Source organism: Sinocyclocheilus grahami, unplaced genomic scaffold (assembly GCF_001515645.1).
Source record: "Sinocyclocheilus grahami isolate Dianchi unplaced genomic scaffold, SAMN03320097.WGS_v1.1 scaffold441.1, whole genome shotgun sequence".
Classification (NCBI taxonomy): Eukaryota; Metazoa; Chordata; class Actinopteri; order Cypriniformes; family Cyprinidae; genus Sinocyclocheilus; species Sinocyclocheilus grahami.
In genome coordinates this window covers 673,204-691,526 of record NW_015505620.1, presented here as the reverse complement: position 1 = coordinate 691,526, position 18,323 = coordinate 673,204, and the positions used below count along the sequence as shown (strand labels likewise).

At 39.4% G+C, this 18,323-nt stretch overlaps 1 protein-coding gene across 1 annotated transcript in view; it reads left to right on the top strand.

Annotated features, from left to right (window-relative positions):
* Window positions 1–18,012, top strand: part of LOC107552106 (ras-associating and dilute domain-containing protein-like) — a 23,351-nt gene extending 5,339 nt beyond the window's left edge. Inside the window, exons 2-11 of the mRNA XM_016233933.1 lie at window positions 745–1,068; window positions 1,656–1,891; window positions 4,406–4,734; window positions 8,330–9,004; window positions 9,295–9,332; window positions 11,492–11,667; window positions 11,858–11,970; window positions 17,250–17,469; window positions 17,708–17,880; window positions 17,968–18,012. Coding sequence (XP_016089419.1) covers window positions 745–1,068; window positions 1,656–1,891; window positions 4,406–4,734; window positions 8,330–9,004; window positions 9,295–9,332; window positions 11,492–11,667; window positions 11,858–11,970; window positions 17,250–17,469; window positions 17,708–17,880; window positions 17,968–18,012 — 2,329 coding nt within the window. The remainder of the gene's footprint in view (window positions 1–744; window positions 1,069–1,655; window positions 1,892–4,405; window positions 4,735–8,329; window positions 9,005–9,294; window positions 9,333–11,491; window positions 11,668–11,857; window positions 11,971–17,249; window positions 17,470–17,707; window positions 17,881–17,967) is intronic.
* The last annotated feature ends 311 nt before the right edge of the window (window positions 18,013–18,323 follow it).

Below are 18,323 nucleotides of genomic sequence, written 5' to 3'. Positions count from 1 at the left end.
CCGCTGGGTCGAAGCAACCCAACCGCTGGGTCGAAGCAACCCAACCGCTGGGTCGAAGCAACCCAACCGCTGGGTCGAAGCAACCCAACCGCTGGGTCGAAGCAACCCAACCGCTGGGTCGAAGCAACCCAACCGCTGGGTCGAAGCAACCCAACCGCTGCCGCTGGGTCGAAGCAACCCAACCGCTGGGTCGAAACAACCCAACCGCTGGGTCAAAGCAACCCAATTGCTGGGTTTGTCTCTATTTTACCCAGCACTGGGTTGTATTTAACCCAGCATTTTTTAGAGTGTATGTTATAATTATTTGAGACAATATGTAATCGTTTTTACTAAAGTACATTAATTAGCTGATGAGTTAAAAACCTTCTCCTTGATGTTTTAATGAAATAAAATTCATAGCACATTTTGAAAGTCAAGCCTTTTAAAAAAAAAAAAAAAACATCTGTCACTCGGGTTAGCTTCTAACCAACAACCTTGAGATAAAAAAGATGTATGTTTAAATTGACACGCAAATTAACTATAGATAGTATATGAAGAGATTAGTCAAACCTCAGTGTATATTACATTTCTAACAAGGTGAAACAGTCACAGTTGTTTTTCTCAGGCATAGAAACTCTCTACTTAGCAAGGGTTTGTATTTGATCCACCGTCTATTACACTCATTGTTGTGTCTAAAGCAGACTGTGTGGAGATGTTTACATCAGTGGCAAGCTTTTAAAGTTATCTCAACCTTGTCTCTCTGAGGTCCAGCACGTCTGATAGCACGGCTCAGTCTGTGGAGAGCTCTGGAGTCCGACAGCCGGCCAAGAGCAAGATACGCCGACACAACAACAGGCTGACCACGGTGTTCAACCGAAGCCCTGTTCTGCGAAACCGACGGCCAGGTCGGGACAGCAGAACCCTAGAACTGCAAGCAGCGGACGACCCCGCGGAGCTGTCCTGTCAGAGGACTATCCCAGGGATCCTCAAGATATTTGGCAGTGACATCTGCCAAGGAACCAACTACAAGAGTGTGCTGGCCACCAGTCACTCCAGTGCCAAAGAGCTGGTCAAAGAGGCTCTGGAGAGGTGAGGGATGCGCTCTTGATTCAGATTCAGATTGGAAGGGTCAGATGAGTGTGAATTAGGGTGCGTCCATGATTGGACTAGGGATCAGAACTCCAAAACCGTTGAGCTAATCCGTCATTTAGCTAAAAAAACTAAACTGCAAATAAAGTTTCAGTAATTACATTGAGGTAATTTGGTGATGTTTGGTCACACTGCTGACGTGTTTACCTGTTGTAGCATTGTGTGCTTGTGTGCACATAGAAAACACAGTCAAAACACGTTATCGAAGTGCTAAGGGCCAGTCACAACAAAGAGCGGAATGGCAACATGGCAACACATACTTATAATTAACAGAACATTATCATCCGTTGGCGTGGATGCCAATATAGATATCATTATAGTTATCTTTATAATTATCGTTCTTGGTATTAATGAGCCTTTTTTTTATGTTAATGGTTATTGATTGAGCTAAATATTTTCAGTTGGTTTCAATTCACCAGTACTTCAAACCCAAGACCAGAAATACACTTAATGCCAAGTCACTGGTCGTTTCCATTGTAGACTCGTTATTAGTCTAGCCAGTGAGGTGAAGTTCTCTTGCCTCACAGGTACTGCTTGGAAAAGGAAGACTCCAGTGCATATGTGCTCTGTGATGTGATTGGCCGAACTGGGTTGGACCACGAATGGAAGACGGAGTGCTGTCGGGTTGTCGGTGACCACGAGAAGCCCCTCATGTTGCAGTCGCTCTGGAAACCCAAGGAGGGATTCTCCAGGCGTTTCGAGATCCAGAAAAGAGCAAACGTGGAGGCGCTACGTGCCAAGAATACAGACACCGTCACCGCAGGTATTGCAGCAAATTATTTTGTGACTTGTGAATCTTTTAAGTCCTCTCCACACCAAGGATGAGAACTATAACAATATCTATAAAGTTTTAAAAATCATTCTAATTCTATGAGAATAGGGAAGTTCACACCAGAGCTGTAATGGTAGAGCCACATGATATCGTTGGAATCACATTTTTTCAGCCGATGAACGTTAAAAAACATTGACAGCCATTCAGAATCCGTCACCTTTAAAGATTTGAACTTTTAAAGTGGCAGGAGACGAAACTGGGCGTGCTTGTAATAAACAGAATGTTTTCATGCGTTGGTGTAGACCAGGGGTGGGCAAACTTGGCCCTTCCAGGCCACTTTCCTTCAGAGTTTAGCTCCAACCCTAATCAAACACACCTGAACCAGCTAATCATTGTCTTCAAGACTACTAGAAGGCTACAGGCAGGTGAGTCATATCAGGGTTGGATCAAATCTCTGCTGGAAAGTGGCCTGGAAGGGCCAAGTTTGCCCATCATTGGTGTAGACACTAATATAGTTATCGTTCTTGGTGTGAACGGCCATTAGAGATGTTTTGACTAGTTGACCTTTGATCTATGTTCCAGTTGACACAATTTAGGAATGTTTTAACAGTGTGAGGTACCTCACGGCTTATCCCAACAAAAGCCTGTCAGCAAGAAGCGTAGTGAAATTGCTCTCTCAGAAGTATGTTTTATTGGGATAGTCCTATCAGCTCTCACACTGAGCTTTCCCACCGCACTTCAGCCGCCAACATCGAAATGGCCGCTTGTTTTTCTTTCTGAGCGTGTTTCCTGCACTCTTGAGGGTGTTTTTTCTTTGGCATGGGGCTGTGGTGTTCCACAGGGTTCTCTTGAGAATCGATGACTGGGGAAGCTCGGCCCCCATCGCTGTGTGTTCTGGCAGAACAATGTAGATGACCGCCCATTTCCACAGCTGATAACGCCCAGAGTGCCGCTGGGTGTGAAAGCCTGAGCTCTGAGAACATTTCACAGCACTTCAATGCTGTCCAGTTCTGTTTATGTTACATCACCAGTGGTGGGGAAAGTTACTTTTAAAAGTACTGCATTACAATATTGCATTACTCCCTAGAAAGTAACTGATTGCGTTACTTAGTTACTTGTTATGGAAAGTAATGCGTTACATTACTTTTGCGTTACTTTTTCTCATTTGGGCTGGGCTTGCTTGTTTGTTTTTAATATAAAAAAAGTTTTATTTTTGGCAAATGCAAAAGCCCTTTCACACTAAAATTGCTTATTAGTATGGTGGAATTGGATCATTGAAGGTCAGTAGCATTGGTTATTAAAATGGGATTAAATACATAAAGGATATTTGTGCTATTTAATTATTGCAGGTTTCCATAATATTTGGAGTTTGCTTTTCACTGTTTGTAGTAATTTTGAGTAATACTGAATCTGTTTTTGTGCAAGTGAGAACTACAGTAACATCATGTTCACACAACGCCTCTGCACTTACTCCCGATTTCTCTCAACATGAGGACAGCAGAGCTGTCAGTCAATAAATGGGAAAACAAAGTAACTGGTGTTGCTTATCTGAAAAAAGTAACTCAGATATTTTCTTCTAAATTAAAAAGTAATGCATTACTTTACTAGTTACTTGAAAAAAGTAATCTGATTACTTTTAATACGCTGTAGGTCACTCCCATCCAGAGTCATCCTATAGCAGATCATCTGAACAAAATGTGGCAGATAAAATGTGGCGCGGCAAGACAAAAAACAATAAAACCCATTACAAACGAGGCATTCGTTGCATCCAGTGGGGACATAATTACGGATTATAATGACTTATACTGTCTTTTTACGCGTTGCGTTGCATCGCGCCGCGTAAACATAAAATCTGTCTGAATTTGTGATCGTAGAAATGACAAACAACAAGCGCTACTCTACACTGCCAAAAACTTGTGTTTGAATCGTCAGTGGCAAATTCTTTAAATATAAAAATCGTACTTACAGGCTGTGAGTCAGAACAGCCGGCATTGTAGTCTACTCTCCCAGGTTCAGGAAACAGTCCTCCATAAAATGTGCTGCACACATCTGAATATTTGGGTTGAACTGTTCTGGAACAGTGTTGTAAATACAACTTAACCACTGATTTCTAGTCGTGTCCTCTTTTGGAAGGCCAAACAAAGTAGTTTTGCTTTCACAACGAAACACACAGCGTCTCTACGACATGGCGGCGGCAGCAACAATACTACAGCGAGAATAAAAGTGACGCCTTCTTTCTTTGCGTGAACATTTGGGCAGCGTTATGCAAATCTTCCCACACAGTGATGTAGACATGTGGGGGCGTGTTTGAATGAATAAAGAATATCTATTTGGGTTTGAGACTAATCTTTGCAACTTTACAGATCTTCTGTATGCACAAATAGCTTTTAACACTCCAAAGACAAAGGAAAACATGAAATCGCATCATATGACCCCTTTAAGCAAATGTTGTCTATAGGTTTTTATGTGTAAATCATATATTTAAAAAAAATTGTATCACCCCAGGCCTCAATGCCCAAGCCCGAAAGCTGCAGCACGCCCGTTCGCGGGTCACCTCCCTGTATGTGGATGGGACGAATGAAGGGGTGGATGCTCTGGGTATCTGGAGGAGCTTGAGTGACATGGACGTCTCAACTATGGGAAAAGAAGCCAGTGAGACCCATAATGCACCTCTACAGGAGGATCCAGAGGCAGAGGCTGATAAAGAGGCTCACCGCCTCAATGCAGAGAAAGAGGAGACGGAAAGCAGCGATGACAACAACACGCAGTACTCCATACACCTGCCCTTTGATTTCCCATATTTCCTTCTGCTGCAAGGATACAACCACAGACAGGTAAAACAGTGGCTGTTTTGACTATGTACATCAGTGATTTACTAATCATATGGCTTTTTGAGCAGAACTTTGGGCTTTTTAAGACTTTTTTTTGGCTTTTTAAGATTCAGTAGTTTGTTGCTAATATAAAAAGGTTTTACATGTCAAGATATAAATTGTGTTTTTGTCAAATTCATCTGGATGGTGCACACTTCATGAGATGAAGACTACGTAATAGTTGTATTTGGTGTAGGTCGCCCCCTCAGTGTGTTTAGTCATGTTGAAATGACGTGACCCGTGGTGTTTCACTAAACATCCTCACGCTCACTGGCTGCTGCATCTGTAGATACGCTAGTAGCATGTAGTTTGGTGATTCGAAGAGTGAAAACTTGACAGTGAAACACACAAATGGAGACAACAGGAGACTCAGTCCCTGTTTGGCTAAAGAAGCAGAAAAAGTCTAAAGACAAAAAACAGAAACACAGGTGTGTATACATACCACAAGGGAATTTGTGATATCAGTACTTAAAGTACACATAGAACAGTGATTCTAACACTAGCTAAATGCTACTGAATGCCCCTTTTGAAGTGGATGAAAAATCTCACATTTTACATTAAAGGAAGGGCCCAAGCCATATATAGACCTTGTATTAATGGGTCAGTTTGACACATTTACATTTTTGAGTTGTTGGAAATGCTCATGATGCTTTGAAATTTTGTGACTTTTTCTCATTTAAGGGCATATACTTGCCTGCAAAGGGGTGAAACTTTAATATATTGTGGAATTTCCGTGCAAAATTTAGGCTTTATTATGGGGTTTTGTCAGTTCAACCCACGTATTTCATTGTTAAAAGCAACTGAAAACTTTATATATGTATTTGGTTTGAGGGCATTTATGCTGTCATCTGAAGAAACGTACATTGCATTGAAGGCTTACAATTTTATCAGGTTTTGCACATCCTGTTGAACAAGCTGCTTCAGTGTTATTTAATGCTTTTTTTGTTCTTTTAGCCTTGCTATCTTACTAGCATCAGTCTGAGGTGCTACACATGTATCATATAATGGTCGAACATCTCAATATTTGTCAAAATAACAAACAAGCATAGCACGATGTGATCAAATGTCCCAGACCCCAGTTAAAGACGCTTTCCTGAACCTTACATAAATCATTGGCGCATTCATCCCATGTTGGTAACAGTGCAGTAAAGGCTTGACTGAAACAGTTTTATCTGGTGAGGAGTATCCTGTCTGCTAGCCACACACTGTACTAGAGAGAGGTGGGGTTTTCTCCAGGATTGGCCCAGGTCCAGAGTGACAGGATTTGGACAGACAGGTGATCCATGTGTCTGCAGGCATCCTGGGACTGGCTGGCAGTGAGTGAGAGAGGAGCTAAACTGGAGCTCTGGTCAACACGAGGGCTGCCTGGAGCAGCTTACCTCTCACACAGGAGGAGGCGAGGTGTGTGAGAGAAATGCTAAGAACACACCTACAAGCGTTCTTAATAAACCCAGAGATCCAACAGATTTAAGACAACAGTGAAGGAAAAAGAGATCGAGGCCTGCTGATTCCATCACCCCACAACAGCTGAAATCAATTCGATTAAATCAAATCAAAACAATTCTGTAGTTCCATCCATCCATCTGTTCTCTAAACCAGTGGTTCCCAACCCTGGTCCTGGAGGCACCCCAACACTGCTCATTTTGCATGTCTCTATGACACACCAATTTCAGGTCTTGGAGTCTCTACTAATGAGCTGATGACCCGAATCAGGTGTGTTTGATTAAGGAGACATGCAAAAGTGTTGGGGTGCCTCCAGGACCAGGGTTGGGAACCACTGCTCTAAACCACTTGTCCTGTGTAGGGTTGTGGGAGATGCTGGAGGATCCAATGGATAAATGGCCAGTCCTTCACGGCAAATCAATAGTTTCCTTAAAACAAAAACAAGGGACATTCTTTCTCTTCAACAGCGACTGCAGTAGCTTCTCTAGTGTTTGAAGAACATGTTAAATGTAGCAATCTGTGTGGGAAAGCCAGGCATGTTTTCAGAGACAGGAACTGCGCTACCCTGCTATTGCTTAGTTAGTCTTGCTGAGTATGCATTGTCAAGTGTGTGTGAGTTTTTGCATGTACACACTACACTGGAAAAACCGTAACTATACAACGTAACCACAGGGAAAAAAAGAGCCATAGACATGAAACTCCATTCACAAGCCTTTTTTTTTTTTTTTAGATTTTTTCAAATATTTATAGTTGAAACTGAATATTCAATTAGAATCCATCTAGAGTTGAACTGATTGTGAAAAGTGAGTAGAATGGAGCCAGATAAATAGTTTCAGAGGTAGAGAAAGTTATTATAATTTCTTTCAAGATTATGAAGACAAATTCAAAGCACATGCATGTGGTTCTAGCAGTAAGTATATGCGTATTGTCTTGTTTAAATGCTGAACTATAATCAGCAGTTAAACTTCCAGTGCCGTGAGGACACGTGCAGCACTGCACTTTACTGTAGGTAATAATCAGCATTGTTTACTAAGCCTGCGGTGAGCCATAGCACTGACACAACTCATTCTGCCACGCACTGCTGTTTTTCTTGCTTTTGTCCATAGTCCCTCGAGCCTCTATGTTTTCGTTTTTTGCTGGAAAAGTTAGTCTTCCTGTTTCACAATGTCTACACCAGATTTCTCCCGTCCTATTATAATCTACAAAGCAGTGTATACTGGAAACTCTGAACTTTAGGAAATGTAGTAATTAAATTAAAATCTATAAACCATAATTCAATACATATGGATTAACATATTTGAATTAGAAATATTTATCTTTAAAAGTAGCATGGTACAGAAGAGGTTGTCTTTAAAAATAAAAACCTTTTGTAAGGTTTCACAAATGTACCTCAAAACTATACTTTTCGTCAAAATTATAGCTATTTATATCTATAGATTTTTATAAAAAAAAAAAGATAAAATTCAGTAGTATTAAACTCAGCCTTTGTCATGAAGGTCCTCTTTGCATAATTTTAATGTTATTTTAGCAACATTAATTCTGATAAATGTTATAGTTTAAACTTTAAATATATACATGTATAATTTTAGGTAATCACAAAAATTGTAAAGAAAATGTTTCCGATTTTTTGATTATTTTTCTATTTTAAGTAGGCCCCGATAGTAGCTAAAAACACCCCAAAAATAAAATGGTTACCACATTTAATACAAAATATTATTATATTGTTAACACCATAAGAACAGTACTCACAAATACTTCATAATCAAATGCTAATGCTAGAGATTTCAATGTGTATAATGAATATTTAACTTAACAGTGCATATCATTTTTGTATCAAGACCATGTTGACACATTTTGAGTGTTAAGCAAAGAAAAACTTTTTTTGAGAAAATGAAAGATACAGGAAGTGTCACCAAAACAAAAGGTGAATACATGTTTTACAGATGTATCCCAAAATCTCTAATCCTTGGTATATAGATCATTTTCCCCACACTGTTTGTCCCAGTACTTAACGATGAGTAAACTCACTCGAAGTTTTGTTTCAGAGTCTATTGGCCAACAGTTATGTTGTTTCGGTTAATAAAATCTCCTGGTTTTGCTGTTAATCTCTTCTCAGGACTTTCTGATCTACCTGATGAGTGGGAACAGTTGTATATTTGGCTCCTCCATTGAAACCTCCACTGGTAAGAATGAGGAGACCCTGACAGTGGACGTCCTACTCTTTGCTCCTGACATCCTACCTCAGCACTGCTGCGTACGGCGCCTTGATGCCACCAGTGACCAAACCAAGGGAAGTAGCAAGATGCAAACTATGCTCAGACCCCTCCACAGTGCATGTGTTACGCACAACGGCGTCCCCCTTGATGACGAGGTTGAGTTGTGTCCAGGGGACCTGGTGGGGCTCGGTCAGCACTATCTCTTTATGTTCAAGGACCCTACGGCCTCAGGAGCCTTTCAGACCCCATCCTGGATGGCCACGCTGTGTCCTTCTACCACAGCGTCACCCTGTAATCTGTGTGAAACATCCGTCAGGAGGAGGAGGACTCAAAAAATGGCCGCCCGCTGGAGGGACTTGGACGGCAGGGTGGTGTCGCTGTCCTATCAGGTGCAGCACGAAGATCAGGTCTTGGAGAAGATTCTCAGTATGGTGGACCCAGGAGGGGAAGAACCCAAACTTACTCCAGCCTTTCTGCTCTGTCTGTGCATTCAGCACTCCGCCACCTTCATTGAGTTGGTTCACCTCCGGAAATTGCTGCTCTCTATCGCTAATCAGATCCAGCTCACCATGTGGGTGAGTGGGAGTTTATAGAGTACAAATAGCAGCCAACAATATCATTAACAAGAAAAGCACCATGCCATTATAAGAAAGTACCTTGGAGTATACCATGGTAGTAGTCACTTAGTACTATGGTATATCAAATCTATGATGTCCATATGATGCTATTTAAAGGACAAGAGCATGTCCTGTTTGACACCCCTTTTGGCTAGCTGAAATAGGTAATTGTTGTCATCAGAGATTAAAGGTTGTGGCACACTTAAACAGATCTGCACTTCTGAGATGTTTTTTTTCCTCCACTACAGGAAAGAACAAAAGAACTCGCAGCTCTGCAGCCAGACATGTGAGAGAGCTTATATCTTTCTGCAACCATTCTTCTTTCACACGCCTCTCTGAAATATGAGCAGGGGACTTAAAGAACGGCAGTAACTAGCTCATTATCACCCATGGTGCTGTGTGTGTTCAATTCACTTTTGTTTTCTCTGTGGCGCCCAATCATGACCTGAGACAGGGCCACTTGAGCATGTCATTAACTGTTGGAAGTGTCCAGTAATAAATCTGTCTGCAGAGAGACAGCAGTGTTAAAGTGGTTCAGGCTCTGATTGTCTCGTGTTTAAATTGTAGATTTGGCTAGCAGAGAGCTGGCATTTTCTATCAGTTGGTTTTCCGCTTAGTCCACATCCTGATTTTTAATCTTTCCCTCCATATTGTGGTGAGGTATACAGATTAGTGGTTAGAATGTAAGTACTAAAGGGGGGAAAATTAACCTCAACATCTCCGCAAAAACATTGAAAAGGTTTTGCAAGCGTTTAGGTATAGAAGGTTGTGAAGCCAGTGACACCATTGCACCAAGCTAAATCAGCTTTTCTTTGTCTGATTTAGATAGTTGTTAGGATGGTTGGTTGGACTTTTAGACTGAGATGTTTGGTTGATTGGATGAATGAATGAATGAATGAATGGACAGTTGGACAGACAGATACATAAATGGTTAGTTGATGGTTAATGATTGGTTGGTTGGACAGACAAATTAGTGGATGGATGGATGGTTCGTGATTGGTTTGTTGGTTGGACAGACATGGAGACAGACTGAAAGGTTGATGAATGGATGTAGGTTGGTTAGAGAGACAAACTGATAAATGTGCAGCTGGGCGATTTGTTGGATAGACCAAATACAGTGGGGCAAAAAAGTATTTAGTCAGCCACCAATTGTGCAAGTTCTCCCACTTAAAAAGATGAGAGAGGCCTGTTTTTTCTCATTTTGTCTCTCATAGTTGAGGTATACCTATGATGAAAATTACAGGCCTCTCTCATCTTTTTAAGTGGGAGAACTTGCACAATTGGTGGCTGACTAAATACTTTTTGCCCCACTGTAAATAGGTGTATATAGACAGGCAAATGGTTGGTTAGTTGGTTGGATGGACATCATTTTTGATGGATAGACAGATAGATGGTTGTTAGAAAGAAAGATGGATAGTTTTTTGGACAAATGAATTAATAAATGGATAGAGACATGGATGGTTGGTTGGTTGTTTGGATAGATATTTAGACTTAAAGACTAGGTAGATCCGTGGTTTGTTAGACAAATTGAGAGATGTATGGTTTGTTTGGTTGGACAAGCTTATAGATAGGTGTTTAGATTATAGATAGATGGTTGTTTAGTTGGTTGGATGGACAGATATCTTGATGGATAGACTGATTGTTGGTTGGGTGGTCAGATCAAGGGATGATTGTTTAGATCAATGTTAAATTGGTTGGTTTGTTAGACAGATAAATTAATAGATGGATGTTTGGATAGACAGATACGTAAATGGCTATATGATGATATGGTGATTGGTTTGTTGGTTGGACAGACATATTAGACCGACAGACAGGTTGATTGATGGATGGCTGGTTAGATAGATGATTGGTTAGTTGGTTGGGTGGATAGAAATTTTGATGGATAGATTGCTGGATAGATTGTTGGTTAGATAGAAAGATGGTTGCTTGGTTGGTTAGACAGAGATATAATCAAAAAAGTTACAGAGGTAAATTGTTGGTTGATTGGTTGTTTTTGGCAGATATTTAGACTGACAGGCAAAAAGGTAGAAGGATGGTTGGTTAGACAAATGGATAAATGTATGGTTGGACCAGCTTATAGACAGGTGTTTATAGACAGATGTCTGGTAGGTAGGATGTACAGATATTTTGATGTATAGATGGTTAGTCAGACAGATCAAGGGATGGTTGTTTAGGTCAATGGTTGATTGGTTAGACAGGTAAATGGATGGTTCTTTAGAGATAAGGATAGTTGGTTAGACGGATGGTTGTTTGTTTGGTTGGACAAAAAAAATATATAGCTGGACAGATGGTTGGCTGGTTTGGAGAATCAATGGTTGGTTGGTCTGATAAAGAATGGATGATTGGTTTGTTGGATAGGCAGACTGAGTGATGGATGGATGGATAAATAAACTTAACACGAGTCTGTGTTTTGATAACGTCAACATTGTGCTCTCTATGCTACAGAAGCACCAGTGAAATGTCAGCAGAGCAGCAAGTGTTGAACATCAAGGATCTGATGTCAGGCCTGCAGCCGCTGGTGCTGTGGATGTCCAACTCCATTGAGCTGCTGCACTTCATCCATCATGAGGTCCCCCTTCTCTTAACGTGGAGACAGCAGGACAGACAGGAAATGGACAAAGGTACCAGCTTTCCCTCTGTGTTGTCCTAAATTACACTAAATATGTGTTAGATCACTGTGACACACGGTCTCTTCGGCTCATTGCTGTAGTTATTGGTTAATTTCAGCTTTTGGTTTCAGAACAAAAGAATGCTGGTTCTTGAGGTCTTGAGGTGTGAATGTGCAATAATATCATGTCTTCATCTGCTCAGAATCAATGGATTGTCAGATCCAGTCCACACGAGCTGCCAGCGAGGAGGCCATGACTGTCCTAGAGGAAGTCGTCATGTTCACCTTCCAGCAGTGTGTCTACTATCTCACGAAAGTAAGTACATTAAAGACCATTATGTCCATCTATTGATTAAATTATTTAAATTTTTTGTGTGGTTATGCAATATATTTAGTATATTACTACTAAAAGTATAACCTTTTAGTAATTGTTCTTGATAGGTAATGATAATATTACATTAAATATGTTCCTCATAGCCATAAAAGATGTAAAATATGTGAAACAGGACATAACTGTGTAAACACCATTCTGTGCTTCCAGTCTGTAAGCCAAAATAAAGTCATAAGGCAGTTGAGACATAGGGATTGACCATAGCTATTGGTGAGCGAGATAACTTGTCCTCTCCTCCCAAAGAATCAAAAATAAACACATTAACAGTGTATTTTCTCAAGGCTTAAGTTAATGACAAATCCCTGCCTCTCTCAGATGAGCGTGGAATGTTTTGGAACACGATGTCGACAACATTTATTTTCTTGCTGGATTTGTCTGTTGTTGTCCTTGATAAATGTCTTAAAGACATAGTTCAATCAAACTGAAATTGTCATTTTCTGTTCATTGCTATTTTCTCCATAACATAACATAAGGAGAATTGTTTAGTTTCTAATGAACTATTCCTTTAATGTTTGATAAGCCTCCTTGGGAATCTCTGAGGAAACCAGAGCTGTTATTAAAGGGGTCATATGATGCTTTTTTTAAAGATCCTTATTTTGTGTATTTGGTGTAACAGAATATGTTGACATGCTTTAATGTTCAAAAAACACATTATTTTTCAAATACTGTACATTATTGTAGGTCCTCTATCCCCCGCCTCTCTCAAACGCTTCGTTTTCTACAAAGCCCCTCCTTCCGACAAGCGCAGTCTGCTCTGATTGGCCAGCTGACCCAGTGCATTGTGATTGGCCGAACACCGCAAGCACTCGTCGGAAATGTAACGCCCCTTACCATAATCGCGAGCTTCATCTTTCAAAATAAATGTGAAGACAGAGCCCGAAAGGGGAACAGAGTCGCGTGACAGACACAGTGATGAAGCTGGTCTCTCTCTCTCTCTCTCACACACACGCATGCACGTGCGCACACACACACACGATGCGCCTTATCTATGCACAATCAGCTTGTAACACTCCAAAGAGAAAGGAAAACTTGAAATCGCATCATATGACCCCTTTAAATATCATGTAAATAATTCATATAATAAAAAACTAACTTAAAAAAACATGTCATGTTTAAATAAAAGAACCAAAGTACTTTAGTAAGTACTGAATTTACTAATACTAAAACTGAAATAACTATACTTTAATGCTAAACAGAAATATATAAAAAATTAAAAATGCACATAACATTACTAAGCTAATATTGAAATAAAAAATTACAATATTAAAATAAAAGCCAATTAAAATTATTAATAAATACTCCTGTATAATACTATACAAACAGTGCTAAAATAACACTTAAGGAAACATCATGTAAATCATTCTCTATTGCGTTATGTCAGAGTTACATCCGTTCAGCGGTGCAGAAAATCCTGCAGGTGATGAAGTCACCTTGAAATCCGGGCTAGTTGGAAACAAGAAATTCCAAATATGTGACGCATCTGTTGCAGATTAACTTTGTGGGTAAATAGTAAATGGAAAGGTTGCGTCTTTCACAGTTCAGTCGCTCCAGTCCTGTCCTATAAAACAACTGGCATATCAGGGGTTAAGAGGACTGTCAGTACAGCAGACAGGAAGGCCGTAGTTACCCATCCTCTGCCTGACGGGGAAGCAGCTGCGGACCTCCACATTTGGACTCAGAGTTCATCTGTTTCCTGAGCAGGAAATATTCTGTTCTCGTCACCAGAAAGGGAGAGGAGTGTCCAGTTAAAGCAGTCAGAATGCCTTTCAGGAAGTTCAGGAGTTTAGTTTCTGAAGCATTAGCATGTACATCTCTTTGAAGAAGCCAGACTGACAGATGTCAGACTGTGTAAGGTGATTAAAGCATACGGATCATTAAACAAAAAAAGCATAAACTGCTGTTCTATTAAAACGGATTTCAGCATAGCATTTAGATATTTCGGTTGTTTATCATTTGCTGTGAATGGTGGGATCCAGGCATCTCTTAGTCATGATAATAAGTGCTATTATGTCATGGCTGTGACATAAAGGCAAGAATGTGTCAATCAGTGATGAATCATGGGGGCGGGACCTTTGGCTCCGGTTAGTTTCTCAATGGCATCATATGGCTGAAGTGCATCGAGTGTGAAGCACTTGTTTCGGCTTCATTAACCTTTGCTGTGCCCTGACAAATTGGCAGTGTGTGTGTGTGTCATTTACACACGCATTTACCCATGTTTAAAGAATTTGCATGCACAAAATCCAGTCATTTCAATCGGAATCCATGCGATTGGCAATTTTGTGTAAGGGCGAAAAATGTCCCCATGCAGATTACGCAACAGGTTCGGATTGGTTACAGATTTGTTGCTTGGTTTGACTTTTGTGACTTCTGTGTGAGCTGTGCTTCCTAGATTTCTACACTATTGACAACAGACAATAGCCTTTTTTTTTTTGCTCACAAAATTCCGCCAAAATTTTGCAGTTGTAACCGCACCTTTACATTGAAATAAATTGTTTTATTCGCAATGGATGGTCATAATGATGGTGAGCTGTTTCATACATCACTTCACTGTTGACAATAGACAAAGAACCTTATTTTCACCAAAATTTCAGCATTTCACTCGCATTTGCGACAAAAAAAGTCCCTTTAAATTTAAGTCTTAAATATCTTAAATTGTATACAAAATGCCTTAATTATTTTAAGAGGTCTTTAATTTGGGGATTGAAGAACAGAAATTGCAAAACTGCCTAATGATATTAAACTTGAAAAGGCTATGATTTAATTAAATAAATATGAGCAATGCACATTTTAATGTAAAAATGTAGCGCTGTTGCACTTTCTACAGACTCAATGTTTCAGAGGCGTTCGCAATCAACAAAAAAATGCACATTTATGCCAATTGCTTATGATCGACTGTTGACGATTTATGGCAATGTTTACTTTATGGTGTGAATATTTTAAGACAATCGTAAGAGTGCATATTTTCATCACCCGCGTCCGTTTAAATGATCAGTCAGCATAGCAGAGACTTAAAAAGTAGAGCCTATACTTTTCAAAATAAGAATTCTAGTGTATTTCAGGCTTGCAAATAATTTTTTTGCCTGTTTATTATTGGTATTCCGCAAATGTGGCCACACCTTTAGTTTGAAATCTGATGTTTCATTTGCAGTGGATGGTCGTAATCTCTTGCCAGAACTTTTCTCTTTCCTTATTTCCTTGTGCTTAAAGAACCAACTTCCTGATGAATGCTGTATGATGATTTTGTTCCTTTATTTCAGGGTTTTGGATCAGTATGCTGTGTTTTTGTGAACTCTGTGATAAAAATACGTTCCTGCTAGTCTCTCAGCCTTGCCTGAGTTCCCGTCTGGCACAGTTTATCTGCTTGGTCTTATTTGTTTTCAGAATCCTTTTATCTGTTCCTGAGGGGCAGCAGTGGTTTAGTCATTGTGGATGTGAGATGCATCTGCTGGCTTAGTCTTATCTGAATGATACTCAGGACTCTCACTGGTGCTGTAACAATGGGCAGTCAGGGAAGAGACATTCTCCAGAGTCCAGTCACAGACACATATCACCCCACTGAGAGGAAGTCAGCCTGTGCCGTACTTCCTGTTGGCTCAGCCGCGACGTTCAGGAACTGCACACAGCACTGCTCCTGGCTACGTCCTCTGTACTGAAAGCACAAATAATGGGGCCTGTCGTGCTCTGTGCTGTGTTTTCTCTAATATTTTAGGGTTACATTTATACATTCAGAATTTACAGATTTTTGTAGTTACATATTATGTATTCAGCTAAACATTCTGGATTTATACATATAAATATATATTCTGATATTGATACATATATACTACCACACTAAAGTTTGGAGTGGTAAGATTTGTTAGAGTGCATTCAGAAATACAGTAAAACAGTAATATTGTGAAATATTATTACAATTTAAAACAATTATTTTCTATAATTCTATAATTATTTTAATTTATTTTAAAATGTAATTTATTCCTGTGATGTAAAGCTGAATTTTCAGCATCATTACCCCAGTCTTCAGTGTCACATGATCCTTCAGAAATCATTGAAATATGCTTATTTGCTGCTCAAATAACATTTCTTATTATTATCAACGTTGTGGTCCTTACTATTTTTATGGAAACTGTAATACTTAAAAAAAAAAAAAAAAAAAACCTTCAAAAGAACATTATAAATGTCAGTATTAATGTATTTCAAAGAAAAAAAGAATCATACTGATCCCAAACTTTTGAACCGTAGCATATACTGAGATTTACAACAATTCAAACTGTATTATGATTATTAATTATATACCTTTTAAATATAAAAGTATATATTTAGAATCTGGTTAAGTTTGTTTGATGATCTGAAACATTAAAGTGTGACAAACATGCAAAAAATAAGAAATCAAGAAGGGGGCCAACACTTTTTCACACCACTGTATTTTCAGATATATTTTATTTTATTTATATATATTTTAAACTATTATTATTATATATTCATATTTGAAAGTCAAGATTTTTCATATTTATATAGTCATATTTACAGTTAAATATTCAGATTTAAAAAAATATGTATTTTCTGTATCTGTATTTTTTTTATGTTAAACAAAAAAAACGTACTGCATAATTGTCATGATTTAGTAATGAATAAATGTATACATTCATGCATGTTGCAAAATAAAGGCTCCTAAAAGGGTTAGTTCACCCAAAAATGAAAATTGCCCGAGGCATCCTAGGTGTGCATGACTTTCTTCTTTCAGACGAATCCAGTCGGAGTTATATTAAAAGTTGTCTTTGATCTTTCAAGCTCTATCATTGCAGTCAGCGGGTGTTGCAGTGCATCAGTCCAAAAGAAGTTAAATAAAAAGCGCCCATGCATAGAAAAAAAGTGTCTCATACGGCTCCGGGGGGTGAACAAAGGCCTCCTGTAGTGAATCGATGCGTTTTTGTAAGAAAAATATCCATATTCAAAATGTAAGCGTAAAGTAAAACGCAGCCTAATTTTCATTTTTGGGTGAGCTAACTCTTTAAGTATATGTACTGCAGTACGTAAAGTGTAATATATGGAGAGGTTAGACAGTTTCTCTTAATAAAGCTGTTAGACAACTTTTTAGCAAGTATTTAAGCTAGCAGCATTCACATGATCAGATTCTCTACAGTATATATCATTCAAGCGACTGGAAAACACAGCAAAACAAACATATTACCCGTCTCCTCTGTTAGAGTATGTATGCTGTGCTGCCGGGACTGCTGGATAGTAACCCTTTCTCTGAGAGCGGTCAGCTGCGCATGCCTGCGGGAGTCAGCCAAATCCTGGACGTCCTGAAGGAGGCGCTGCACCTGCTCAACGCTTTCCAGGTGCACAGCGAGATCATATCTCAACTGCTGACCTACCTGTTCTTCTTCACCAACGCCTCGCTCTTCAACACGCTCATGGAGAGAGGTGAGCAGATGCACGGAAGGTCCTTCTGAGGACTTGTTTCATTAAAACAGTCTGCTAGTCTGTATAGACTAACAGTCTGCTAGAGCCGGACAAATTTATGACAAAATATTTTAGTTTGAATTGAGCTTTTGACTTTTTGTGAGACTTTTGACAATTACTGCAAAACTATAATGAATAACATGCTACCTCTTGCACTGATTGAGACTTCTGAATAAATATTGATATGGATGTTTTTAAGGGTCTGGAGGTGGCTTCTACCAGTGGTCTAGAGGAGTGCAGATCCGGGCCAATCTGGATTTGCTGATGGACTGGATTCAGAGCATTGGCATGGGAGATTTGGCTGCTGACTTCTTCCAGAGACTCTCTTCTGCCGTCAACCTGCTCGCAACTCCCAAGGAGACCCTACTGCAGGTCAGAAACCCTTTGAGCTGCTTGCACAGATGCAAATACAAGATATTTACAGATGTATTATATTAGAGATGTGCCTTTTATTCGCAGATTCCACTGCCATGCCCATGCACTCGTACACAAAAAATGTTCTGACACCACAAAAAAAAAAAAATTCCAATATCTATAACAAATGCAAACAACATTCAGTTTAATAAACCCATAGCAGGACAAAAATCCAGTGCAGTAATAGACTTATTTATTAACCAGGCTGATAAATCAAACAATATTTGTACATTTTGTAAATATGTATTTTGCACACAATATTGAAGTCTTTTTATGACCATTAAGATGAATAATGCATGCTAACATTGATTGATTGATTGATTGATTGATTGAGAATGTTGGGGAAATGTTTCATTTTCTGTAAGCAAAATATAATTTATTTTCATTTTGGGGCAAAATAT